We start from the raw sequence: 27,572 nt of genomic DNA on the forward strand, positions 1-27,572 counted from the left end.
CCCCGAGTGTCGCAGCCCCGCGGTGCCGCGGAGGCGGCGCCGGGCGCGGCGCAGAGCGGAGCGAGCGGAGGATGCTGCGGGCGGGGGCCGCCGCCAGCCCCGCTCCCGGCCCCCGTCCCGGTCCCGGGCGGGAGGAGTCCCCGGCGCCCCCCGGCCGCTGAGCCCGGCCCGGCCATGGGGGCTCTGACCAGCCGGCAGAACGCAGGGGTGGAGGAAGTGGATATCCCCGCTAATTCCGTCTACAGATACCCCCCGAAATCCGGTGAGCCCCCGGGGTGTCTCGGGTCCCGGTGCCGCCGGTGGGGAGGGAAAGAGGGGAGCGAGTCGGGCAGGCACCGGGCACGACCTTGCTCCGGGCGGGGTGACCCTGCGCACCCCAAAACAAACCCTGACGCACGGGGGGGGCACCCTGAAAATCTGGGTCTGGTGCGGGCACCCTGCGTGAGTTCGGCGCGGAGGGATGGGGGTCCCCCCTCTCCAGGAGCCCCTCTGCCCGTACACCCCGCTTCCCAAACTTGGCTGAGTTGACGCGACTTTAATGACATTATTGTCATGATTATTTCTGTAGCCGTGGTCTGCGGCACCGGGCTCCGGAGTTGCTTTTTATAGCCAGTTACTCCGGTGCTGGCTGCTCGGGAAAATCCTGGGTTTAAATTCCCGGGAGGATGAGGGAGGCTGGGGTGGGAGGGATTGGAGGGGATCCCTCCTTCCCAGAGCTCTGCCCCATCGTAGCACCCCAGCCCCTGCCCTGGGGAGCCTTCCCGGCTCCTCTCCGCGCCTCGAGGCTCGCTGTGATTCATCTCCCGCTCCCCAATCCGGCCCTGGCTCAAACCTTGTGTGTGACCTTGGAAAATCCGTCCCTCCCCTCCGTGCCTCACTTTTCCCTGCAAGGGCCGGGCTGAGCGGGTGTCCGAGGGGGAGGGAGGGGTGATGGGGTCCAGCCCTCGGGTGGGCAGCGCTTCAGAGCCGCAAAAATACCGGCCCCGGTGGGTGATGCCCCGGAGCACCGTGTGTGCCTGCGAGGAGACTGCACAGGATCCTTGCAGCACTGAATATTACTAATAGGTAACTATTTTGGTAGTTAATAGGATAAGGTAAACGCTCAGATCGTTAGTGCTGTGGCAAATTATTCACTAATTACAACTAAAGACCTCCTTAGCAAGAATTACAGCCAACACAAACTCTGTGCTTGTCCTGAAAAGCTGTGCTTGCCTTTTTTTTTTTTTTTAATTTTAATCTAAAATAGGTTGCACAGCTGGCTGGAGATGGCTGATCCCTGACAGCCTGGCCTCCTGCAGGGCTCCCCCAGCTCCCCTTTTTACGTGGTTTCAAGGCCTCTGTCACTTTGATGCCTGGTGAGGCTGGACCAGCCCATGCATGGGATTACTCTTTGTAGGGTCGGTGTCTCTGTGCATTACAAGTTTTTCCCTTGGGACCCTGTCTTATTAAGGGGCTCTTGAAATATCTGGATACAAAGGGGTGGAGGGTGCAAGTGCACCCAGCTGAGCACTTGCAAGCTCATCTCAGCTGCAGAGGCCACCAGGTTGATGCTCAACTCCAGCTTTCAGGGGGAGCCTGGGGCTCCTGGCTGTGCTCAGCTGGCCTGGTCCCACTGCTGGCTCTGGGGGTATGTCCTGCTGCTGCCCAGGGTCCCTGGGAGAAGGGCAGGAGTGACACAGGTGACACAGCCATCTGCACAGGGACAAGGGCAGGCTGGTGACCCTGGGAGATTATGGCTGGTTTGCCTTTAATCCGATGGGATTTGCCTCCAGTGCTGCCGGCAGCTGAGGGAGGACGTGCCGGGCAGAGGAGCTGATTCTGCTGTGGCAGCAGCACTTCCCTCACCTCAAAAGCCACCTGGAAACAGCCACTGGCTTGGAAATGTGGTCTTGGAGGGGAACCTCATGGGACCTTGGGGCATTTTCCTCTCTCTATGGATGTGGCTTTGGCTGTTGGGCTCTCTCAGGATGGCCAGTGCAGCCTGTGGGAATAGCACAGCTGTGTCTGGTCCCAGTTTAGCATCTCCCCATCCTGGGGGGTCCCATCCCCTCCAGACAGTGTCAATAGGATTAGTTAAACCATAATTTTGGGGTTAAACCATAATTTTTGAAACAAAGGCTGAGATTTACTCCCGTGGCTGCCACTGGGAGGCAGAGCCAGTGGGGGCTGTAGATGGAGCTCACTGCCTGTCTACTGGCCTGGCTTTTGGGGCAAGTCCCCAGCTTTCAGCCCCTGTCCCCAGCTGAGGCTGGCACCGAACTCCCCTGGGGCACATGGGGCTGTGAGCAGGGGCAGGAGCACAAGGATTCCTGCAGCAGTGCTCCCCAGTCGTGGGGCACAAGCCCAGGTGGTGCAGAGCCGTGGCAGCCGAGGGCTGACACAGCAGTGCCGTGGCAGGGTTTGTCCTCAGCTCTGGCTGCTGCTGGCTCTGGCTGCCTGCTTTAGAGCACAGAATTAAATAATGGGCTGCCCAGGGGCAGAAGCACCCAGAGCCTTTACCCAGCCCATCCCAGCACCCTGTGCTGGCACCCGTGGCCGCAGGGTGTCCCTGTGCCAGCACCAAGCCATGCCACTGTCTGGGCTGGCTGCAGGCTGTGCAAACCTGTGCTTCCCTCACCAGGGGTGTGTGGATGAGCTGGGAATGAGCTTTTCTGGTTTAGCAGCTTTGGAGAGACAGAGGCTGCAGTACCAGAGCCCAGCAGGGCAGTGGTGACTGGGGCACAGTGCAGGACCTGTCACACACGAGGGTCCTCACCCTTCTCTGTCAGCTGGACAAGGTGGCATCGCTTCCACTCATGGGGAAAAGGAGCTGACAGCTGCTGCCAGGTGTGTGCTGGTGCCAGCAGATGTGCAGGACACACAGACATTTTTTTTGCCAGGAGCCTGAGGCAATTGGGGTTTATTCCTCCTTTCCAGCAGCTGCTCTGTGCAGCCCTTCCTGAGATGAGGCTGTCCTTGACAGGCTCTCCTTCCCTGGGAGTGGGCGTTGGATTTACAGTCAGCCCATGATAAGGTGGCTGTGGCTGGGAAGGTGCTTCCCTGCCCCCCAGCCATGTCCAGGGAGTCACTGACAGGCTCCTGCCCATGCCCTGGGCTTTCCTGTGCTGGTGCTTCCCTGGAAAAGCCTGGCACCACTCAAGCCTCTTGTTTAACAGCAAGGAGGACCCTTCCTGGGAGGGAGCATAGGGCTGGTTCTGCCTCTGCTGTCAAGAGGGAGTTGTAGCCTCTGGGGGATGTGCTGGGAGCCTGCAGCAGCCAGGGATGCTCCCAACCCCTGGCAGGGAGACTGGGTGATGGCAGCGTGGTCCTCACCTGCTCTGCCCATCCTGTGGGAGCCCCCAGCACGCACTAAACCCTGGCTGGGCAAATCAGAGAGCCTGTGCTCTATTTTCCAGCTTTTCCTCACTGCTCGGGTGGCTTTTCTCCATGTTTAAATGTAATTTTTTTGCCATCTCCTGCTCTTGCTCCAAGTCAGTGTCAGGAAGAGCTCTGGATGGCCCCGTTCTCCCCTGGCTGTGCTGTTGCAGGCAGCTCTGAAGGCACTTTGCTCTTGAGGCTTTTTTTTTCCACCTGGCCGAGTCCTTCCAGGCGAGCTGCCTATAAATTATGTAGATGGAAAATGGGACCTGAAAGCAGCAGGCATCAATAATTGATGGTCGACGTTTGCTCAGGGGCTGGCTGCATCCAGGCATGGCTGTGCCACGGGGCTGGGGCAGAGCTGTGTGACCCCACTCCTCCCTCCTGGCCCAGAGTTGCATCCCCCCTACTCCTCCCCTTGGGCTTGGGGCTCCCTTTTGGGTTTCAGTGCAGGATTAAAGCCTGATCCAGCCCTGAACAGGCCCTGCCTCTGTTGGAAGCCGATTGCAGAGCTGCAGCCCAGGTTTAAGCTCCTTTATCTGTGGTCCCCAAATGTTTGGTTTTGGGGTGTCCCCCACGGGGGTGCAGATGGATCTGTGCTGATGGGTTTGGGGTTTTTATAAGCTAAACTCTGCCCCAGTGGCATTCCTGTCAGGATGCAGGACTGTCCATATCTGACTGACTCCTGGTGCCTCTGCTCACCCCTTGCTGCTGCCCCATCCCTGTCCACCTTTCCCTTTCCCTTTTTTGCCACCACAAATCCCAGCCCTCCTGCCTGGCCAGTTCCTGTGCCACAACATGCTTTCCCCACACAGCCCAGCTCTCACAGACAAGGAGCAGGCACCAGTTGTCTCCTGGCTGGGCTGGGAGGAAACTCCCCTGGAGTGGAGAAGTGCCTGACCTGGGGGCTGCTCCCAGCTCGGGGCTGGGACATTCCGGTGTTTTGGCTCTGTGAGGGAAGAAGGAACTCTGGAAGAAAGAATCTAGGGCAACGTGGAGCACTCTGCAGGGCAGGTGCTGTCCTCCTGGAGGGTCTACAGGACCCCAAAATCCTGCCTGGCCCAGGTGAGCCCTTCCTAGGGAAGGCTGCAGGCTGAGAACTGACAGAGCTCGGGTCAGTTGCGCTCTGCCCACGCTCCTGGTGGCAGCTGCAGCCGGCCTGGGCAGTGTCTGGCTGGGGACACACACGAGGTCTGTGCCATCAGGGCAGGAGCAGCCCTGGGCTGTATCTGGCTCCGGGCTGCCCTTCCCAGCAGCATCCCCGGGATGTGGGAGCCAGCCCGGCTCCTCCGGGGCTCTCTGCAGGTCAGGCTGTGCCCCTGCCTCTCCTGCCCCCTTCGGGGCATGAGCTGCTGTTTATGGCCAGGATTAGCGCTGCTCTGCTGCCCCAGGGGCCATCTCCTCTCCCTCCTCACCAGGATCCATCCACTCCTGCCAGGGCGGGGATGGCTGAAGGTCAGGGTGACCTTGGGTGGCTCAGGCCGTGCTGGGGCTCGCAGGGGTTTCCCAGACAGGGAAAGGGGAGCAGGCGCTGTTAAATCCCAGGGATGGAGCAGCCCCGAGAGCTGGAGCCCTGCGCCTCTCCCCATCCCGGCTCGGAGCGTGGTGCTGGAGCGGGTGGGATGCCGGAGGAGGGGAGGGCAGGCAGGGAGCGTGGTCCTCGGCAGCCTCAGTGTGTGAGCTCAACCAGAAAGGCTCCCAGCAAGGTGACCCTGGGGACAAAGTCACCTCCGAGCCATCGATCCGGTGGCTTGGTGCCGCTCCCCTCGGCTCAGGCGCTCGCTGTGCTCTCGTTTCAGGGAGTTACTTCGCCAACCACTTCATCATGGGCGGGGAGAAGTTCGACTCCACGCACCCCGAGGGGTACCTGTTCGGCGAGAACAGCGACCTCAACTTCCTGGGCAACCGGCCCGTGGTGGTGGGTACCGGGGGGAACCGGGCACCGGCACGGCCCAGTCCGAACCGGGACAGGCTGAGTGTGACAGGGGGTGGGACAGGCTGAGTGTGACAGGGGATATGTGGGACAGGCTGAGTGTGACAGGGGATGGGACAGGCTGTGTGTGACAGGGGGTGTGCGGGACAGGCTGAGTGTGACAGGGGGTGGGACAGGCTGAGTGTGACAGGGGGTGTGCGGGACAGGCTGTGTGTGACAGGGGGGGTGGGACAGGCTGTGTGTGACAGGGGATGTGTGGGACAGGCTGAGTGTGACAGGGGATGTGCGGGACAGGCTGAGTGTGACAGGGGGTGTGCGGGACAGGCTGTGTGTGACAGGGGGGGTGGGACAGGCTGTGTGTGACAGGGGGTGTGCAGGACACGCTGCTGGGTGTCTCCTCCACGGGCTGCTGGGTGTCCCCTCCATGGGCAGAGCCTGCCAAGCCCACCTAGAGTGGATTCTTGGATGGCTCATACGAGGGCTGGGTTCCTGCTTGTGAAAAACGCCAATCACTTTTTTTTTAAATTTTAAAAGTTTAATAGTAATAAAATGGTTATAAAAAATAGTAATACAACTAGAGTAATAATAATATGGACAAATTGAATTAGGACAATATGAGACAATAAATACAAAGAGTTACGGATGTCCGGGTACCTTTTTCTGGGCAGCATGAGCCCGAAAAAAGGACCCACATTAACAAAGGATTAACCCTTAAAAACTTCAGCCTGTTGCATATTCATACACTTCATACATGATGTATAAATTCCATTCAAACATAGGGTTCTGTCTGGTCATCATCAACTTCTTCCTCTGAAACCTAACAGCGCCTTCAAGGCAGGAAGAAGTTCATTTCTCCTGATAATGGAGCAATAAATTTTTTTTCTCTGAAAGATTTAGATGTCTTGTGGCTGCTATCTCAGTGTGAGTCCTTTCTTCAAAAAAAGTATCCTACATAGCATCGTTTCTATTTTAACATTCTTTATAACCTAAAACTATATTTAACACAGTGCTTAAGAGAATTAATACAGCATTACTTTCTAACACAACACATATAATATTCATTTTAATATTTGCAAAAAGCCAATCATAAAATATGCATTTTTCACACTGCTGCAGCCTGTCTCCTATCCAGGACTGGTGGTGAAGGGGAATTGGGCTGATTTAATCCAACTTCTTTCGCATTCCCTCTCCAAGAGCTGAGTTTTCTCTTGCCTTCCCCATCTCATCCAGGAGCCATATCCCAGACAGGAGGGCACACAACACAGAGGCCCTGGTGTGGTTCAGGGGAGTAGAGCAGCTTGGACAGGAGCAGCTGAAATTACTCCCCAAGCTCTAACAAGGAATGGGAAGAAATATAAAATAAAATAAAATAAAATAAAATAAAATAAAATAAAATAAAATAAAATAAAATAAAATAAAATAAAATAAAATAAAATAAAATAAATAGTGAAAAGACTGGGGGTAGGTTGGGGCTGGGAGGGGCATGGATGGGTTTTGCACTGCTGGGTGCAAAGCTGGTCTCAGGGCACAAGGGAACCTGGCTGGAGGGGGGTCCCTACACTCCAGGCTCCTGGAGATGGTTTTTGTGCTTGCTGCCTTTGGAAAGGGAGGAAATGAGAGCAGGGGCTCAGGCTGGGAGTGATGTCCCCCCTCATCCAGGTGCCTCTCAGCAGTGGGACAATTCATCAGCACTGGCTGGAGGAGTTTGCGGGGGTTAAATATTCAAAAGATTCAGGGCGAGGACTTAAAAGTCACCAAAGCTTTTCTGTTAAGTTGAGATAAACTTGCCTGTGCTTTGGCCCAGCTCTCAAGCATTGCCTGCTGCCAGTAAAGTTCCTGTTTCCTCCTTGGAACTGGCTTTGGTAGCATCATGTGGTCCTTCAGCAGGGAAGTGTCCAGCCCTGGGCTGTGCCAGAGCAGGGATCCAGGCAGAGCCGTGGTCAGGAGCACCCACAAAGCCCAGGAACAGTGGGGGCCAAAGGCAGAGCCTTTCCCTCCCTCCTCTGCACTTCCCTGAAAATGAGACATCAGCACTCAGGGTCTCTTCCAGCAGCGAGTGTTGAGAAATCCTCATGATTACAGTAAAAGCCTCTAAACTGCCCAGTGAGCAGTTCCCATGTCAGCAGAGCAGCAGGGAAGGCAAAGGAACAGCTTGGAAACAGCAGAGAGAATTAATCCAGCATCACGAGCTAAATTGTCCTGCTCCGGTTTAATTACCGATGGCTCTGGGCTGCAGAGCTGTGACCAAGATCCAAGATCCCATCTTCCTGGGGAGCAGGGGCAGTTCTGGGGCTGCACTTTGACTCAGGCCAGTTTTGGGGGCTCAGGGAGGAGCTGGGGGATCTGTGTTGGTTCTGGTCCCAGCCTGTGTCCAGGCAACACTTGGGTCTCTCTGATGCTGCCGCCAAGTGCTGTCCTGATGCTTCTTTGTGCTATTTTTGCTTTCTGACCTTCTGGGAGAGCCCTGGTGGGGCTGGAAGCATTAAAGATGGCCACTGCTTTTTGGTGGGGGATCAATTTTGGCTTCCTTGGGGATCAAGGGCCAGGTGATCTTGGAAGAATGGTGTCCCAAGTGCTCTGTGAGCAGAGCAGTTTGTCTGAGCTATGAACAGCACTGCTGCCACAGGGATGTGCAGGGCAGCCAGAGGCTGTGCAGGCTCTCCCCTCCATGGGTACATGATAATCTGGATTTTCCAGCTGGGAACAGGTTCCCAAGGGGCTGGGAAGGGCGTTGCAGGTTTAAGTAGCTGCCACCATGCAGGGGCTGAGGAGCAGAGCAGCTGCTGGAGGCACTCAGGGAGCACAGGGGAAGCCAGGAACTGTTGAAATGTGCCACTGGGTTTCCCTGCCCACGCAAAGCTGCTGGGGTTTGTTTGTAGAAAAACCCCAAGACAGACTTTTGAGGGTGGTTTTTATTTCACTTCAGCAAAAGCTGGTCTGCACCAAATGTTGCTGTAGGCACGTGGATGACATTCTTAACTGCACCACAACCGTTACCCAGTTTTTTCTGTTGTGTTTCAGCTTGATTGAAAGTGAGGAGATGCAAAACGTCCTCTGAAGAGTCCCTTTCTGACATGCAAAATCTGGCATGTAAAATTCAATTTAAAAAGAAATCCAACCACCCCCAAAAAGTGCTTTTCACACGTGGGAGTGAAAGAGCCCGAAGTGGTTTCTGCAGAGCACAATTTGCCTGTGGCACTTCCCCATCCTGCCCAGCCCCACAGCCCCTGTCACCTCCCTTCCCTCCTCTGTCACCCACCCCTGGCTGCTGCAGCAGGAGGGGGGATGCACCCATGGGCTGGTTTGGGTATGGTTTGAGTGGTGCAAATGAGCAATTTTGGGTGACTGCATTAGTTTGAATAGCAGGGGATGTATCACGACATGGCACAACCTGTCATGGCAGGCTCAGCTTCAGCCTGGAGCATGTTCCCACTCTCTCCCCTCCAGCTGCAATGGGTGACTCTGCAGGTGCTCAGTTCTGCAGGTGCACGTTTAGTGACTCATACAAAAGTTCGTTAACAGCAGTTTAATGACTCTGCTGCCCTTTTCCCTCCTGCAGAGGGTGAGAGCAGTGGGAGGCAGTTCCACAGTGCTGGCAATTCATGTCCAAAGCCTCTGATGCCATCAGCCATGCTGTGCCCAGCCCAGGCTTTAGTCTGCCTTCAGTGGCACCTGTGGGATCAGAGCTGTGGGATGGTGGAGCAGGGATGGGACAGAGCTGTGCCTGCACTGGGGGGCTCTGCAGCTGCCTGTCCCAGCCTGTCCCCCTGAGCCCAGCACGGGTCCCCCAGTGCCATCCCTGCTCTGCAGGGCTTTGGGCACAGGAAAGGTGGGGATGGCTTTGAGGACAGCTTAGGTGATGATGGTTGTCCCATGTGAGAGCACCAGGAACATGGGACATGGGACATGGGAAATGGGCAGCTGAGCTCCTGCAGGGGATCCCCAAGGGCCACCTGCCCTTGTCCCCTCAGTACTGGGGTGCAGTGGGTGCCCTGGTGAGGGACAGTGGGACACTATTCCCTCTCCAAAGGCAGCAGTTGAGACTCTTGGACCATCTGCCATCCCTGATGGCACCTGACACCCTCCTGCCTCTGGCTGTCCCTTGGCACATGGTGGCAGCTTGCCAGCAAGCTGGGCCTTAGTCAGGGCTGATCCCTCCTGCAGCTAAACCTACCTGGGAGATGGAGATGGAGAGGGGGAGGTGGCTCCTGCACCCCTTCCCCACTGCCCTCAGTCTCCCTGGGTGACTGCAGTGCCACAGAGAGGGTGTCCCCATGGTGCCACCCCTGTGTCCCCTCTCCCCAGGAGCCCTGTAGCCCCTGTCAAGTGCACAGAAAGGACTGGGAAGGACAATGTCACCTTGGAGGAGGGATGCTGCCGCCTGCCTGCTCCTGCCCAGACACTTTGCTGGCTCTCTGCTCTGGGCACGGGGCTGGCAGGATTCCACCACCCAAAATCCCATCCACCACAGGGAGGAAACAGGGACACTTGTGCCTGTTTTTTCTTGGCTGGTGGGCAGGGAGGGAGCCTCAGCTCTGCCCAGCCTCATCCAGCAGCATAAAAATCCATCAGCAGCTGCTGCCCTGTGCCCCCCATCCCCTTCAGCCTCCAGCCAAAGGGACAAGGAACAGCCCCTCTGTGTCCCCTCCCCAGTGAAACTGTCCCTGCTGTCCTGGGCTGTTTGTGAAGGGATGTCCCTGTCATTGTGCTGCCTGGTACCCAAGTGCCAGCAGGAGCTCCAGGTGCTCAGCACCCATCAGGATGCCCAGGCCACCCCAATTCCCTCTGTAGGGCGTTGGGGTCACTGAGGGGCCCAGAGCCACGGCAGTGCCCCCGTGTGCTCTGCCTTCAGCGGTGTCTCTCTCGTCCTAGTTCCCTTATGCTGCTCCACCTCCTCAGGAACCCGTGAAGACCCTCAGGAGTTTAATCAACATCCGCAAGGACACCCTGCGCCTCGTCAAGTGAGTCCCCGCGGGCAGGGAGGGTCCTGCTGGGCGATCCCAGGGATGCGGGCACGGGGTTGCTCTCATTCCAGCAGGGTGAGGATGAGCCTCTGTCCTTCCCCTCCTGGTTCCCGGGGCCACTCTCATTCCAGCGGGATGGAGGATGAGCCTCTGTCCTTCCCCTCCTGTTCCGGGGCTGCTCTCATTCCAGCGGGATGGAGGATGAGCCTCTGTCCTTCCCCTCCTGGCTCCCGGGGCTGCTCTCATTCAGGATGGAGGATGAGCCTCTGCCTTCCCCTCCTGGCTCCCGGGGCTGCTCTCATTCCAGCAGGATGGAGGATGAGCTGCTGCCCTTCCCCTGCTCTCATTCAGGATGGAGGATGAGCCCCTGCTCTTCCCCTGCCCTTCCCCTGCTCTCATTCCCGCACGATGGAGGATGAGCCTCTGCCTTCCCCTCCTGTCCCGGGGCTGCTGTCATTCAGGATGGAGGATGAGCCCCTGCCCTTCCCCTGCTCTCATTCCCGCACGATGGAGGATGAGCTCCTGCCCTTCCCCTCTCATTCCCGCATGCCAGCACAGGCAGTGCCGCAGGATTAAAGGATTTTAGCGCTGCCTTTGAAGTGCTTTGCTTCTTCTTCCTCCCCCACCTTCCAAAGGCTTTGCTGGAGGGAGGCTGGGGATTGCGGCAGGGCCGGGGGATGCGGGATTAGGGCTCAAATCTGTCTGCGGCGCTTCCCAGCCTGCAGGCGCGACCTTGGGCGTGCCCAGCGCTCTTGTTGTGCCTCAGTGTCCCCTGATGGAGGGCAGCAGCCCCTTTTGGTGCCGAGGGGATTAGTCCTGGAGCACCCCAAAGCCCAACTCCTGGACCCTCTGTGTTCCCCAGGTGCTCGGAGGAGGTGAAGACCCCGGGGGAAGAAGTGAGCAAAGCCAAGGTGCACTACAACGTGGAGTTCACCTTCGACACGGACGCCCGTGTGGCCATTACCATCTACTACCAGGCAACTGAGGAATTCCACAACGGGGTGGCGAGGTGAGGGGCCCCAAACAGGCCTGTGTCTCCTCCCCAGCCTGGCCTGTGTCCCCCCAAGCCTGGTGTGTGTCCCTGCCTGATGGACATGGAGCCTCCTCCCTGAGCATCTTTCCTCTTCAGGACAGGAAACAGCTGAGGTGGTGCTGAGATTGGAGGGGGCTCCTTGTTTCCCCCAGGTGCCACCACCACGTCCTTGCCATGCTCTGCCATCTCCCTCCCTGTCACATCCTGCTCCCTCTTTTTACCTTCAGATCAGAATGGAGGCATGGGGAAATAATTCTCCCTCCCAAACCCCTCCAGGCTGGCCATGGAGTTGTCCCTGTCCCCTCCTGTGCTGTGTTTATTTTACCCTGTGGATTATTTTAGCTCATTTTAGAGTTCTCACCTCAGCCCCAAGAGGCATCTGGGAGGGGAGGAGTGACAGAAACCCTCCCTCTCCCATTTTCCTGGCATCTCTGTGCTCTGGGGAGAGCAGGAGGGGTGTGGGGACACCCGAGGTGCCCTGACCCTGTCCTGTCTCCATGGCACAGCTACACCCCCAGGGACAACAGCCTGCAGTCAGAGACGGTGCACTACAAGCGGGGGGTGTGCCAGCAGTTCTGTGTGCCCTCCCACACCATCGACCCGTCCGAGTGGAGCGAGGAGGAGGTGGGTCCTGACTTCATCCCGTGCAGATGGAGGTGGGAGGAAGGCTCAGCTCTGCTCCATCTCACCAAGCCTCCCCTGTCTCTCTCCAGCTGGGCTTCGACCTGGACCGCGAGGTTTATCCCATGGTGGTGCAGGCAGTGGTGGATGAAGGAGAGGGTGAGGACGGGGTTCCTTGCTGGGATGGCTTTTCCTGGTTTGCTGGCATTGTGATGCCAGCTGGGCAGAGCCTCCTGCTTTTCCTCACTGCTGCCGTGGCTCTGCCTGTCCCCCTGCACATCCCCAAGCCCTGAGTGCTCCTTTGTGTCTTGCAGAGCACAGTGGGCACTGCCACGTGCTGCTCGCCACCTTTGAGAAGGTAAGTGCCAAACTGGGGCCATCCCCCTCCTCCTGCCTCCATCACCCACCAGGTGCAAGAGCCTGGAGAATCCCTGGGAATCGGGATGGTGCTGCTGGGCTGGGGATGTTTTGTGCTGTTCCTCAAATCCTGGGACTGTTCCCTCATTTTAAGCACCCACTTCTAAGGCATTTGGGTTCAACTCCATCTTCCTTCCTCCAACAAGCTTTGCAGTGTGTGTGACCTGCCACAGCTACCTGGTGCTGGGCTGTCAGGAAAAGCCAGAATTCCTGCAAAATGGGCTTGTTGGGAGCAGGGAGGGAGCAGTGACAGCCACAGGGTGAGTGGGTGCTCCAGCACAGCAGCCCAGGGGTGCTCACCCATGTGCTCTTTCCTCCCTCCAGCACAGTGATGGCACCTTCTGCGTGAAGCCCCTCAAGCAGAAGCAAGTGGTGAGTGTTGAGGTGTCCCTGAGGTGCAGGTGTCCCTGCCCACCCTGCAGGGGAGGCACTGAGGGGTTTTGGGGAGCCCCAAAAGCCCCAAGCCTCTCCCAGCCTTTTGCATTGATAACCTTGAAATTGCACTCCCCTGCCTCCCAGGGAATGCAATTTCAAGGTTATCAATGCAAAGAGAGCCCCTGGATGCTGGTGGGAGGAGGACTGGCCCAAGCAGTCCTCCAAGACAAGTCCTCCAAGACAGACACAAGGTGTCTGTGCTGCTCACCCCTTGCCCATGGGATTGCAGGTGGATGGTGTGAGCTACCTCCTGCAGGAGATCTACGGCATTGAGAACAAGTACAACACACAGGACTCCAAGGTGTGTGCCTGCACCCCCTGCCTGCACCCCAGGACCTTCCCTCATCCCTTCTTCCCCTCCCCTAGCACAGGCCTGGCCACTGAAACGTGCTCAGGGCAAGAGTTTGCAGCACAGCACAGAGCTGGTGCTGGCTGGGGACATTTTGTGTTGGCATTGAAGCTGCTGGAGGCAGAAAATTGAAGGATTGAGCTTTTTCCCCCATCCTTTGTGGTTCCTTGGGGGAAGGGAGATGGCTTAGATGGGGAGCACGGGGCTCAAGGCATGGGATGGATGGGGAGCATGGGGCTCAAAGTATGGGATGTGCCTTATGCTGTTAGAGGACACGAAATAAAATGACACACAGGCTGGAAACTCCAAGGTAAAAAGAAGGGAAGTTTATTTTCTGACTTCAACATTTATAGACTTTTAAAAGTGACAGTGGAGGATTGGAGAATGAAAGTGCCACCTCTCCAATGACACTGGACAAACCAACAGTCCAGCAAATTACTCCTCTTCTAGAAAAAAATGTAAAACAATAATTATTTATATAAAAGTGTGTGAGAAGGTTCATTACAAGAATGTAAACATCAGAAGGCTTAGAAGAACTTAGAAGAACAGGGCAACATTATGTTCTGCTCTAATATGTAAAAATTGGGGTGAAAGTGTGGGTTTCTGTTTCCTTTGGCCTCATCTCCCAGCCTCCTGGAGGAGAGGAATGAGATCCCAGGGGGTCATTTCCAGAGCAGGCAGCCCATGGACACAGGCAGAGCTCTCTCTGAGCACCCAGCCAGTGTTTTAGAGCACGGGCTGGGGACCCCCGAGGCCAAGCAGGTCCCTCTGTGCCCTGGGCAGGTGGCCGAGGACGAGGTGAGCGATAACAGCGCCGAGTGCGTGGTGTGCCTGTCGGACGTGCGGGACACGCTGATCCTGCCCTGCCGCCACCTCTGCCTGTGCAACACCTGCGCCGACACCCTGCGCTACCAGGCCAACAACTGCCCCATCTGCCGGCTGCGTGAGGCGGGGAGAGGGCTGGGAACGGGCTGCGGTCCGGGGGAACGGGCTGGGATCTAGGGGAAACGGGCTGGGATCCGGGGGGAACGGGCTGGGATCCGGGGGAACGGGCTGGGATCCGGGGGGAACGGGCTGGGATCCGGGGGGAACGGGCTGGGATCTAGGGGAAACGGGCTGGGATCTGGGGAACGGGCTGGGATCTGGGGAACGGGCTGGGATCCGGGGGAACGGGCTGGGATCTGGGGAATGGGCTGGGATCCGGGGGAACGGGCTGGGATCTAGGGGAAACGGGCTGGGATCTGGGGAACGGGCTGGGAGCCGGGGGAACGGGCTGGGATCCGGGGGGAACGGGCTGGGATCCGGGGGAACGGGATGGGATCTCTGGGAATGGGCTAGGATCTCTACGAAAGGGCTGGCATCTCTAAAAATGGGCTGGTGTCTCTAGGAACAGGCTGGCATCATGGGGAATGGGCTGGGATCTGGGGGAACGGGCTGGGATGTAGGGGAACGGGCTGGGATCCGGGGGGAACAGGCTGGGATCCGGGGAACGGGCTGGGATCCGGGGGAACGGGCTGGGATCCGGGGGAACGGGCTGGGATCTGGGGAAATGGGCTGGGATCTCTGGGAATGGGCTGGGATCTCTAGGAATGGGCTGGCATCTCTAGGAATGGGCTGGCAGCTCTGGGAATGGGCTGGGATCTTTAGGAATGGGCTGTCATCTCCCCCCCCCTTGAGTTCTGCAGTCCCTGTAGCCCCACTAGGGATGCCCCTCTTGGGAAACAGGGTGTCATTTTTCACAGAATTCAGAGAATCACTGGGTTGGAAGAGACCTTCAAGATCACTGAGTCCAACCCAGTCCCAACAGCTCAACTAAACCCTGGCACCCAGTGCCACATCCAGGCTTTGTTAAACACACCCAGGGATGGGGACTCCACCACCTCCCTGGGCAGCCATTCCAGAACTTTATCACCCTTTCTGTAAAACACTTTTCCCTAATATCCAACCTGTATTTCCCTTGGTGCAGCTCGAGGCTGTGTGCTCTGGTTCTGTCAGTGCTGCTGGAGAAAGAGCCCAGCCCCAGCTGGGCACAGGCACCTTTCAGGAGCTGTGAGAGTGATGAGGGCAGCCCTGAGTCTCCTTTGCTCCAGGCTGAGCACCCCCAGCTCCCTCAGGGCTTCCTCACAGGGTTTGTGTTCCAAGCCCCTCACCAGCCTCGTTGCCTCCTCTGGACGTGCTCAAGTGTCTCAGTGTCCTTCCTAAAGTGAGGGGCCAGAACTGGACACAGCACTGGAGGTGCTGCCCAACCAGTGCTCTAGCAATGGACCAGCATCTCCCACCCTCGAACCCTGCAGTTCCTTTAGCCCCACTGGATGCCCCCCTTGGGAAATGGGGTGTCATTTTTTGACAGGTCTCCTTTCAATGCCTGGTTTTCACCCCTCCCTTTTTCCCCTGCTGCCCCAGCTTTCCGAGCCTTGCTTCAAATCCGAGCCATGAGGAAAAAGCTGGGCCCGCTCTCGCCCACCAGTTTCAACCCCATCATCGCCGCGCAGACCTCGGACTCCGAGGAGCACTCGGTCAGTGCCTGGCTGAAGGTGGGACCCTGGCCTCTCCCACCAGCGTGGGGAGGTTTGGGCATCCATGTGTCTCTGAAGAAGAGGGTTTGATTATTTATTTATTGCAAATTCATCTTGCAAAAATGCAGGGTTGATATTACAAAAAACAAAAAACAAAAAACAAAAAACAAAAAACAAAAAAAAAAGAAAGAGGAAAAAGCTTTTTGGCTGAGTGTCCATTCTCTAGGTTTGAGCTTCTTCCTGGGGCATTTTGATTCCACTGGGAATGAGTGGATCAGCAAAATGGCCCAGGAAGGATCCTCACATCTTCACCCCATGATCCTCTGTGGGAATGTTCCTCACTTGGGGTCACCAAAGCTGGTGGTGTTCGCAGGGGTCCCAGGATGAGGGAAGAGATGAGGATCTTGACTCCGTGTTTCAGAAGGCTTATTTATTATTTTATGATATATATATTATATTAAAAGAAAATTATATATTAAAACTATACTAAAAGGATAGAAGAAAGGAATTCATCAGAAGGCTAGCAAAGAAAAAGAATGGAATGATAATAAGAGAGAGTCCGAAACACCTGGACTGGGATTGGCCATTAATTAAAAACAACCACATGAGAGCAATCAAAGATGCACCTGTTGCATTCCACAGCAGGAGATAATTACTGTTTACATTTAATTTCTGAGGCCTCTCAGCTTCTCAGGTGAAAAAACCCTGTTAAAAGGATTTTTCCTAACGTATGTCCTGACAATGCTCCCCGCAGTCCTCGGAGCACATCCCGCCGGGTTACGAGGTGGTTTCCCTGCTGGAGGCCCTCAATGGGCCCCTGACGCCGTCGCCGGCCGCGCTGCCCCTGCGAGCCCTGGGGGACCCCCCAGGCGTGGGGACCCTGCCCTCCTACGGCAGTGAGGGCCCCCTGCCCCCCCTGAGGGCCCTGGCACCCCTCGAGCGCCTGCCCGACTGCGGCCCCGTGGGGCTCAAGCTGAAGAAAAGCATCTCCAAGTGAGTCCTGGGGTGGGTACGGGAGGCTGGGGGTGCTCAGGGGGTCTGGGGCATGTGGGCAGGGGTGAAACCTTCTGCTTTGCCCCTCTGGCCAGGTCCATCTCACAGAACTCCTCCATCCTGCCCGAAGAGGAGGATGAGAAATCGTGCACTGAGTCAGAGCTGAGGGTGGCCAGGAGGAGATCCCCAGCCCGGCATGAGGAGGTGAGCACTGTCCAAAATCAGTGTAACTCCTTACTGCTGGTAAGGAGTTGAGGCACTGGGGGGGCAGCAGGCTAGGGGGAGGCTTGGGACCAGAGGGACTGGCTGGGGTCGCCCCTCCTGGCTCTTCCTCCATCCATGAGAATGCCTGGAGGAGATGGGCCATCCATGCTGAATATCCCCCATCCCATCCTTCCCATGGGCTCCTCTTCCAGGAATGTGGTGCAACCCCAGAGAGTGAAAACCTCACCCTGTCATCATCAGGAGCCATCGACCAGTCCTCGTGCACTGGGACACCCCTGTCCTCCACCATCTCGTCCCCAGAAGGTACAGCAGGGAGGGGCTCATAGGTGCTGGCAGGGCAGGAGAGTGGCATGGTGATCTCAGGACTGTCACACTGTGGGGGGATGCAAAGAGGGGTGGCATGGCCCCCTCTTACCCTGCCATGGACATTGGATGGAGCCCCAGGGTGTCACCTCTGCTTTGTCACCTGTACACCTGGAGATGGGAATCACAGGGACACTGATCATGCCTGTTTTGTCACCCTGTAGACCCAAAACCAGGGTGCTGTGAGCCCTAGGGACCTGCTGCTGGCAGCTTTGCACCCATCACATCTCCGTGGTGTGCAGCCAGTCCTTCCTCTGCACCCCACTCCTCCTCATTAGCCCCTGTTCCATTAGTGGGTGCTGTGCCATGACTCCCACCCGTGGGTGGGGGGGTCCAGCAGCCCCCTCAGCCCCTGCTCTCCCCCAGAGCCCGTGAGCAGCAGCCTGGCTCAGTCCGTCATGTCCATGGCCTCCTCCCAGAGCCAGCACTCCCAGCTCAGCACTGACACCGTGTCCTCCATGTCTGGCTCCTACATCGCCCCTGGCACGGAGGAGGAAGAGGAGGAGGAGGAGGAAGAGGAGGGGGACATGCTCCCCTCGCCTGCGGCCGCGAGCGCCACAGCCTCTGATGGAGAGGTGGGGACTGGCGGTTGGTGGTGGAGCCCAGCTTGGAGAGCTCCCCCATGGGATCTAACTCCTCCTCCAAAACCATGGGCACCAGATTTTAGTTTTCTTTTCCTTCCATCTTTCCCACCTTCCTCCTACAGTCAACACCTGTGGAGTCCCCGGATCTGAATTTTGTCAGCATCTCTGCCGAGGAGCGCGATGCTGAGGTAACCAGAACCATCCCCCAGGGGACTGGGAGCTGGGGTGTCACCCTGCACTGTGGGGGGATCCCAGTGGTGCCCAGAGTTGGGAGCTGTGGTGTCACCCTGCACTGTGGGGGGATCCCAGTGGTGCCCAGAGTTGGGAGCTGTGGTGTCACCCTGCACTGTGGGGGGATCCCAGCTGTGCCCATGAAGGGGGAAGCTGGGCAGTGGCACCACGTTCCCCCAGGGCTGGGCTGGGCAATGTGCTGCCCACGCATCCATGTCCCTGTGGGCTGCCCTGGGGATGGATGGGGCAGTGGGGCTGTGTGCCACCATTCCTGATCCATGGAACCCCCAGGGCCAGGGATGTTCCCCCAGAGGGACCTGGAAACAGCCCCCGGCACAGCCCTGGGCTAACACTCGCTGCCTCTCGCTGTGCCACAGGGCAACGATGTGCTGGAGGACGAGGACGCCTCTCCCACACAGGAAGACGGTAAAAGGCCCTGGGTCGTGGTTGTCCCCTCACTTTCAGCTCACTGTCACCGTGAGTGGGAGGTGCTGTGCTGTCCCCAGCTCCCCCACTGCCATCAGGGAGAGCCCTGGGGGACCCTGGCGTCAGAGGAACATCAGGGACACCCACGGGGGCTGAGCACCAGTGGGTGGGGGAGCCAGGCAGCCATGGGGACCAGAGGGCTCGGTGTGGGACATGGAGCAGGCCGTGGCTGGTTCTTCCATGGAGCAGGACCCATTGGTTTTTCCAAGGAGCCAAATGGGAAAGAGGCCTCTCTCTCTGTGTGGTTTTTTTCCCTCACCAAGGTCTTTTCTCAGATCTCTGAGACTCAGTAGAAGCCCAGTAGAAATCAGTGTCTGGGCTGATTCCCATAGGAAGGGGCTGCAGAGCTGTTCCCTCTGGGATGCTTCCCTCACTTTGGTCTGTCCTCAATGTGCTTTTGCAAATCAACACATGCACATTGAGGGCTCCTCTCACCTTCTCCCTTGAGCTCAGGCAGCCAAGGAAAGAGGGAAAGAGGTGGTCACCTCCATGCCATTGGCCACCAACTGCCCTGGATTGCTTTTGGGCAACAGGGAGGCCAACAGTGTGCCCCCTCCCACATTTCCAAGTCTCTTTTTAACAAAAATACAACAAAACTATTTCCCCATCCATCCTGGATGCTCAGCCAAGCTGGAAAGCAGGAACACCCATGGAACACCCATCCCCAAATCATGGCCTCTGACCTGCAGAGAGGCTCGTGCTGATGGGGAGACTCAAGTATAACACATAGGAGAACCAGAGGCTGTGGTGGACATCCATGGGCATCCCAACAGCTCTGGGAGCAGGATGGCCTCTCTCCTTAGGACACAGTCCTGCACCTGTTCTCAGCAGGGCTGCTGGCACATTTGGGAACATCCCTCCTGAGGTTCAGTCACCTGCATCTGATGGATGCAGCTAAGACCCTGGAGGCTGATCTCTTGTAGAAGCGATGCTAAGAAGCAGAGTTCCCTCCCTCATCCCCAAAGGCCTCCATGCCCCTGCAAAAGCTTGGCTATGGCTTCTTTTGCCCCACGCATCCAGCTACTGCCTCTTGCTGGCATCCACGCAGCTCTCACTGCACCGCTGGTGCTGGAGAGGCTCCTGCAGGAGGTGATGGGTGCCACCACAGCCTGGCTGTGCCAGAGGGAAGGTCTGGCTGAACCCTGGGCAGGTTCATGCTCATGCCCACATTGTTGCTGTTCCGATGCGGCCGCTGCGAGGAGAGGAGCAGCTGGGGCCGTGCCCAGGCCTTATTGTCCACTCTTCACCCGCTCCCACCCCGGTGCATCGTTCCTGTGTCATTTTTTTGTTTTGAAAGAGGCTGGGGAGGGGAGAGGAAAAGCCCCCAGCAGTCCCACCCCCAGTGCCAAAGGCGGCCGCGGCGGTAACTGCCTTAACTCCCTTCCAGGCCCGAGGACAGGCGCTTTCCTCGGTCTGAGCTGTGACAATAACAATGACATGGGCATCGCACACGTGAGAGCGCTGGACAATAAACTGTGCTCTGAGGCCTGCTTACCTGGTGAGTGGCCATCTGCTGAACATGAACTTGGGGTGGGGGGGACAGTTCCACTCTTCCCTGCATCCCCCCAGCCCTTTGCATCCATCCCTCCTCTCCCATCACCATCATTCCCACCATTCCTGCCAGGTTGTCCTCACTGCACCCCTCCAGCCGTCCCCCTGTGGGGCTGAGCACCAGCCATGTCACCACCCATGGGTCAGGGTGGCCTGTTCAGATTGGGATGTCCCCAGGCAGCTGCAGACTTGCTTTGCTGGGATTCTCTGTCCCTTGGCCAGGGGGCTGCTGGCACCCCAGGAGGCACCAGTCCTCCTTAGGAAGGTGTTGTGTGGCACAGCTGTAGCCTGGTACAGGCTTGTGGTGGGCACAGCAGTATTTTGTGTTGGGGTGTGATCCACAGGCAGTCCAGCTGTGCAGCCTCCCAAGTTCAGGGAGATGGGGTGTGTCCACCAGGTCATCTTTCTACAGAGCCCCAGCTTTCATCCATCTTTCCCATTTCTTCATCTTTCTCCCCCACCCTCCTTCCACTTTTATTTCCTCCCAGCCTCTCTCCATCCCTTTCTTTTCTTCCTTCCCCCCAGGCTCCTCCGTCTGTGTGAAAGTTCATGTTCGCTCTGTGCCAACACGGTTTCCTCCACCCACGCTTGTGCCCCTTCCCTGCCCAGAGTTGCCCAAAGGTGACAAATGTATTGAACACCCCTGGCCCCTGTGTGGAAGGGGGCAATGGGCTGGGGACCCTGCCCAGCCCTGCAGGCTCTGCTTCCTCAGCCTGTGTGTGTTGAAACGAGCCAAAAAGCCAAAACAACACCCTCCATGGGGTCTCAGTCAATACATTTGTGGACAAGCTGAAAGCAGCTCTGCCTGTGCCTTGCCCCTTCAGCTGAGTTTGTGTCAGGTCCCAGACCTGCAGCAGGTGCTGGAGAGCCAAGAGGGTGGGTGAAACCCACTGGAGGGAGAAGAAATCCTTTCTTTTCCTCTGCTCCTTTGGGAAAGCCTCCTCTCCTGCTGCCTTGCCTGTTCCTGGTGGTTTCTGTGCTGGAGAAACACGGCTGAGGCTCTTGGGGAGGAACACACAAGCCCTGTGTCCTCTCCATCACCCTCTGTCAGCACTGGCTGAGTCCTGCTGGCCTGGGGGGGCTGGGGAGGGAGCTGGGGGTGTCCCAGCAGCACCTCTGCTTTGCTGGAGGGCCTGGCAAAGCATCCCCTGGCTGTGGCAGCAGCCAAAGCCATCCTTGACTGCATCCCTCTTGGTTGTGCTGGGGGGAGGATGAGGAAGGGGGAGCTTTGCAGCCCAGATGGCTCCAGCACAGGGTCGAATTCTTGCTCTGCTGTGAGGTGTGCACTGGGCTGGCATGCAGGAGCTGGTCCCTGGGCTGAGCCCAGCCAAGGATGTCCTCTCCATCCTTTGGCCACCACACCTGTCCATGTGTCCAGCAGCTGCAGCCCTCAGCACCAGCTGTGCTGCATGAGAGGGGTGGTCCAGCCTTGGCACATGTGGGGAAAAGCAGAGGGTAAGGAGGTGCAGAGTGGGGGCTTTGGGGCTCTCCATGGTCCCTGGGAATGGCAGACGTGGTGTTCTCCATCCCTTTTCCCTCACTGTAGGATACAAGGCATTTTTTCCACATAATAATGGACAGTGATCATTGTTTTCTGACTTTCCTTTTTGAGCTGTTGTACCAGTTTGTGGAGATCAGGATGTTCCAGCAGTTTTCAACCAATTTTTAACAATCCATTCCAGCAGGGGTTTTAGACAAAATGTCATATAACACATCTAACATACATTTTGGTGCAGTTTTTGGTAGGAGTAGCTGAAGTCACACTCTGCTCTATAGGTGAACTTACAAATACATGGATTCAAGTGGTTACAAAGCTGTATCTTTGTGTCACCCACTGTTAAATTGTCACAAGGGGTTCTAAGACACACACCCCCTTATCCTATGGACACTGCGATGGATTCAGGGTCATTATCAGGAGACATTTCGAAATGATAGACACAGTTCTGTGTCCAAACCCACTGTTTAGGCTATCAGAATATTACTTTCACATATAAACCCCTGTCATTCTCTCACCACACAACAATCTACATCAGTGGTTTGCCATGCATGTGTGTGATTGGTAAAAGCCCGTGCTCAGTGCTCCAATGGATCTAATCCCATTCCCACCACCAGGATTTGGTGCTTGGTACATACAGAAACATTCTGTGTTGCTAAGGCAAACACTGTGACCTTACTAGTGATGGGGACATAAGAAAATTTCATTGAAGACCACCAGAATTTAAATGCCTTTTCAAATTTCAATGAATAAAAGTCCCTTTTCCCATTCAGTGATTATCCCAGAACTGCAGGAGTGTAACCACAACTGAGCTGGAATACAGCTGGGTGCTGAAGACACTGCTTTGAGCAATTTCCAGACCATCAGCCAAGCTGGTCATTAGCATTTGGATACTTTGGATATTTGAAGCTGATTACTGTGTGTTTCCAAGAGCAGATAAGGAAGACCTTAAGGGTTGGTCTGTAGTGTTCAAATAATTGATGGTTGCACCCAATTGATCAGTCAGAGTTTCAAGACTGATATTGTTCAACACTCCTATTCCAGTTCCCAATATATCAGTTAGATGTGTGAGGTAACAGCCTCTGGTTTAGCCAGGAAAACCACCCAGCAGAGGAGGTACCTGTAAAAGATGAATGTTTTGGTTGGATAGCAGGAACATTGGTCTGCATCTCTTTAAGGACTAGGATTAAACAATATTTGTTGTTGCTCAACCAACTTGACCTTGAAATGTTCAGAGTTGATTTTATAGGTCTTGGAGAAGTTTTTGCAGCAGTTGTGGAGGGTATGCTGGGCACCCTTAAGCCCTCTACAGTCAGCTTCTATATCACAAGGAGTTAAGATCGGTATTGTGTCTTTAAATTTACAGTCCTTTAGGCTCGTGGTGAGACAGACTGGGGGTGTTCCATGTTTTGTGGTTTTGTTTTGGCTGTATCATTCATAAAATCTCTCAGGGCTTGTACCCAGTTTATGACAGCCCCACTCAGTGATTGTAGGGAAGGCAGCTGCATCCTGGCCCTTGAGATCTGTGGTGTTCAGAGTCTACATCTCCAAGTCCATCAAGTCTCTTGGACAATCTCCAAGCTGGTGGCATTTGATAATGATGTTTTTGTCCTCTCTGTAATGGATGAAGGTGCAGGACGTGGTTCCTCAAAGCTTCTTTTGAAATCTCTGCAGATTTCAATCTGGTGGGAAAGAGCCTTGTGAGGAGGCAAAAGTTCTCATCCCAGGGATTTTTGAACATGAGGTTTAACTAAAACCTACAGATACATGTCCTTATGTGGATCCTGCGGAGCATGGGTTGCAGAGGCTGTCCCCAGGGTTCAGAGCATCCCCTGGCTGCAGCCTCTGCTGGGGGCAGGTGGAAAAACAGCTTTGGAAAGAGAAACTGGGGAAAGACATCTGCCAGAAAGGCTGGCACCGAGGTGGGGGAGCTGGGGAGCTGCTGTAGAAAACCTGAAATCCCCTGAGGGCTCCTGCTAGTTTAAAGCCACAGATGCTGTGAGCTGTGAGTAGTGGGCTGGGCCAGCCGGTTGGGTTTCACCAGGATGGATTTGGGAGCTGGGTTTCACCAGGATGGATTTGGGTTTCACCAGGATGGATTTGGGAGCTGGGTTTCACCAGGATGGATTTGGGTTTCACCAGGATGGATTTGGATGGATTTTGATCTGCCCAGGGCAGCTCTGCCAGCTGCTGGCAGCAGGGGAGACCCCTCCAGCAGCACAAGGGGTAGGGGGTGGGTGGGCACAGGGCTGATACCCTGCTCCAGGGCCAGACCATGTCCTGCTGGCCCAGCCCTGCTCCTCAGCACCCTCTCAAGGGTGCACAGAGCACAGCTGAGTCTGCACTGGAGCACTGCAGTGACTCAGGCCATATCAAGCCCTTAATGGGATTTCCGTGTGCATGTACGTGTGGTCCTGTTTAATTATCCATTCCCTCCGGGATCTGCAGACTTAAGATGCCTCGCTCTCCAGCCTGAGCTCGCCATGAAAAGCCACTCGAAATGGCAGCTGTCACCTCCCATAAATCAGCAGGCAGCAGGATTTTGTTGCTCCCCCTCTGAGAAAGCCTCAGCCCTTGGCCTTGGCATGGCCTCACGCAGTCCTTCCAGCTCAGAGCTGCCCTGGGCACAGGGTTTAACCTCGCTGGAGGGTGCAGCCAAGCTGCCTTAGGGGTGCACCCCCTTCCTAAGGGCACCATGCAGCCTCTGATGGGTTTGGTGGTGGGACACAAGCCACGGGCCGAGCTCTGCCAGCCCCCTGCCCCAGCAGCCTGCAGCTGGAGAGGAGGCATGGGGGACCCAGCTGTCCCCACACCACAAGCATGTCACCCCTGTCACCCCTCGGTTCCCCTTGGCACCAAACCCCGGGGGGCTCCAGCATGGGGACCCTCACCCCGTGCCTGGTGGCAGCTCCCTGCCCCCTCCCAGAGCCGTTCACAGGGGATGAGACCCCCCAGGCCCCGCTGTCACCCCCTGCGCTGCTCGTGTGCATGTCCCCGTGTCCCCTCCCCTGTCCCCGCCGCTCCCGCCTTCACCTTGTGCCTTCTGGTCTCTCCTGCCACGCAGCCGCCGTGCCGGACTCCTGCCCCATTAACATTGAGGAATAGGTGAGACCATGAGACCCCAGAGCTGCATCTGCCCTGTGCCCCGTCCCCCCGGGGGTTGGCACTGCGTTGTCACCATTGCTGGTGGCCCCCTCACTGCCCAGGCCAGGGGACATCCCTTGGTGCCTGACCTGCAGCCCCACCCGCATGGGGCCTCTCACCGGGCATGGGTGGCCCCCCTTCATTTAGGTAATTTAAACCCAGCCACTGTGCTTCCCGTTTGGCCCTCAGCATTCCTGAGAAATTGGGGTTTTTAGGGGCTCCCCAGCCTGGAGAGGTAAGTGCAGGCACCCCCAGCCTTCACTGCAGCCAGAACCCAACGGGGGGCTGGGGAGGTGGGTGTCGCTTTGGGAGAATAAATCACACCCCCCGTGGAAAAACGAGCTCAGTGCACCCGTGGGCTTTGGGAGCCCCTAACCCCCATTTTCTCCCCCCAGGCCCAGAGGCAGCCAACAACAACGTGGGGCTGCAGCAGACCTGGCCCCACTGCCCCCCGGGCCCCCCGGAGCAGGCAGCACCCGCCCTGCCCGTGTGAGGGCTCAGCCTCGGGGGGGCACGGAGCCCCCTGCCCACCCAGAGGGACCCTGGTGTCTGGGCACCCTGGGCATCGTCACCGCCACCCCTCGGCTGTACCAGGACTGATTTTCAAAAGAAAAGACGGTAACCTTGACTTTTGTGTGGGGGCTGAAAGCCATGTTACTTTGGAGCCCCCCATTGGCACCTTTCCATTCTCCAGCCCCAATGAGGATGGGCTGGGGTCCCTCCTGCCCCCCCCCCCCCCCCCCCCCATCATCTTACAGCCCCAGCCTCCTCTCCTCCAAAGTGTGGAGCAGATGGGACAGGGACACCTCACCAAGGGGTTCTGGGATGTGGGTGGGTGGGGACAATGGGAGGACACTGTTCAGGGCTGTGGGCTCTAGGAGGAGTGTTGGGATTGGCATCCTTGGTGCATGAGCTGCTGACTTTCATGGGGGGTCACCCCCCCCTCCAGGTTTGCTGCCCTGTGCCCCTGCCTTGCCATGGGATGTCCCTATGCCATGGGATGTCCCCATTCAGGCACTGGCGGTAACTCTGCCCCCATAGCTGCCCCTCCCTCTGCTCTCCTGAGCAGCACCTGGGCTCCTGGGCCTGGCCCCGAGGCATGGAGCAGGTGGTAGGGGTGGGCAGGAGGCCTGGTACCACCCCCAGCCCAGTCACCAGCCCCTGGGGCATTGACAATTTATCCTCTGTCTTCCACCCTGCTGTGGCTCAGGGCTCTGGGCTGCGCCCTCTCTCTGGAACAAGTGCCAAAAGTGTCACCCCATGCCCCCCGTCCTGCCCTCCCCATAACACTTTGTAGCAAGGAGTGGATGAGGGTGTGGGGGCTGCCCCCATCTCCATCCCCATCCCTCTGGCCAGCACTGGGCTGGCAGCATAAGTGGATTTTGCTCCAAGGGCAGACACACAGGGATAGTAAAGCAGGAGGGACAAAGCCACAGACCTTGGGGCCTGGTGGGGCCACTGGCAGAGGCCAGGCTCCGCTCCAGAGAGCATCAGGGACAGTCAGAAATCACTTGGAGCAGCATCAGACCCTGCATCCCAATCCAGCAGGCTCTGGAGCTGTTTGGGGCAGCCCAGGGTGGGAAGCTGAGCCTCCCTTTTCCCCACCTGGTTTTGTCACATGGCTGTGGCAGCAAAGGCCACCTCCTCCTCTTTGCAGGACACAGCTGCATTTCAGAGCCACCTTAGCACAGAGATGCTCCTGCACTGACAGCAGGGTCCCTGGAGGGTGGAAGCAGGTTCCCAGTGCCATCCCCATGGCAGAAAAATTGTGCTGATGATGACTGTGGCTCCTAGAGAAGGATGGAGCCCTTTGGGGGGCTGGGGGTGTTTTCTCTGCCTTTCTGTGTGTGGGTCCTGCCAGGACCAGTGATCCCACTGCTCTCTCCCCTGGGCTGGCTGTGTCTCCTGTAAGCTCAACAGCTCCCAAATTCCTCCCTGGGAACCCAGGGCTGGGTGTTTGATGTCAGGGGGTGACATCTCCAAAACGCCATCCTGTGGCATGCCAGGTGGGAGCTGCAAGAGCAGGGAGGGCTCAAGTGGTGGGGACAAGCCCTGTGCCCCGTTTGGGGACCTGCTGGGTGACCCAGCCCTAAGGAGCCACGGCAGCACACGGGAGCAGCTTTGGAGGTTCACTGGCATGCTGAGCTGAGAAAACCACGGCAGCCATCTCTTCCCTAAGGCTCCAGCATGGGCAGGGGAGAGAAAATCGGGCTGGTGCTCCAGGGGCACCTCGTCTACCAAAGCCCAACCTTCCTCGTGGTTCCAAAGGGGACAAGGACAGCTGGCCTGGCACCCTGGCACAGGCTGCAGCTGTGCTTGTGGCTGCCAGCAGAGCAAGGAGGACTTGGGAGAGACTGTGAGCGTTTTCTGGCTCGTCTGAGCTGTGTCCCCAGGGCTGCTGGAGCCAGACAAACGCACGGGGTGGCTGCGGGCAGGCGCTGCCCTCGCTCAGAGCGATGGAGAGGAGCCGGGAGGAGGCTGCGGCCGAGCAGCGCTGCTGCCTGGCTGTGAGCAAGGAATCCATCCTCTGGGTGGCACAGGAGAGACGGGATTTGGGCACGAGTGACATCAGCGCCGTCCTCGGCCACCCAGGCGGGATGAGGGGCAGGCAGCGCGGGGTGGAAGGTGACAGCCCCTCGTTCCAGTGACCCACGTGTCAGGGATTTAAGGAAGGAAACCAGATTGCTGCTTATGATTTTGCTTTGAGCATGTTTTGGATTTTAAGAGTATGTTTAATAAAGGGTATCTTATGTCGACAAAATGTCTAGAGTCATTTTGTGGGGTCAGGGTGAGGGCAGTCGGGGTTTGGGGGATTTGGTCAGTAAAAACCCTTTTGGGCTGGGAGCACCCACTCACCTGTCACTCAGTACCTCCT

The 27,572-nt window shown here is 57.1% G+C and overlaps 1 protein-coding gene across 5 annotated transcripts; it reads left to right on the forward strand.

Annotated features, from left to right (window-relative positions):
• RNF157 (ring finger protein 157) lies at positions 1 to 27,458 on the forward strand. 5 transcript variants are annotated; one of them, XR_011683409.1, is made up of 22 exons: positions 4 to 262; positions 5,157 to 5,275; positions 10,163 to 10,251; positions 11,117 to 11,263; positions 11,794 to 11,911; positions 12,001 to 12,067; positions 12,223 to 12,266; positions 12,650 to 12,697; positions 12,990 to 13,061; positions 13,893 to 14,052; positions 15,513 to 15,625; positions 16,380 to 16,618; positions 16,714 to 16,822; positions 17,035 to 17,146; positions 17,573 to 17,781; positions 17,913 to 17,978; positions 18,399 to 18,447; positions 19,895 to 20,005; positions 20,584 to 20,679; positions 24,618 to 24,658; positions 25,093 to 26,321; positions 26,355 to 27,458. XR_011683409.1 is itself a non-coding variant. In XM_071452817.1 (21 exons), the coding sequence occupies exons 1-20, from the start codon at positions 175 to 177 to the stop codon at positions 24,656 to 24,658; spliced, it is 2,097 nt and encodes a 698-aa protein (XP_071308918.1). In that variant the 5' UTR covers positions 4 to 174; the 3' UTR covers positions 25,093 to 27,458. The 5 variants fall into 5 exon arrangements, 4 of the variants coding, with proteins under 4 accessions (XP_071308917.1, XP_071308918.1, XP_071308920.1 ...); XM_071452817.1 differs by having other exon boundaries at positions 25,093 to 27,458; XM_071452819.1 differs by lacking the exon at positions 20,584 to 20,679 and having other exon boundaries at positions 5 to 262; positions 25,093 to 27,458.
• The last annotated feature ends 114 nt before the right edge of the window (positions 27,459 to 27,572 follow it).

Source organism: Agelaius tricolor, unplaced genomic scaffold (genome assembly GCF_023055355.1).
Source record: "Agelaius tricolor isolate 1412-34295 unplaced genomic scaffold, bAgeTri1.0.p SCAF_35, whole genome shotgun sequence".
Lineage (NCBI taxonomy): Eukaryota > Metazoa > Chordata > Aves > Passeriformes > Icteridae > Agelaius > Agelaius tricolor.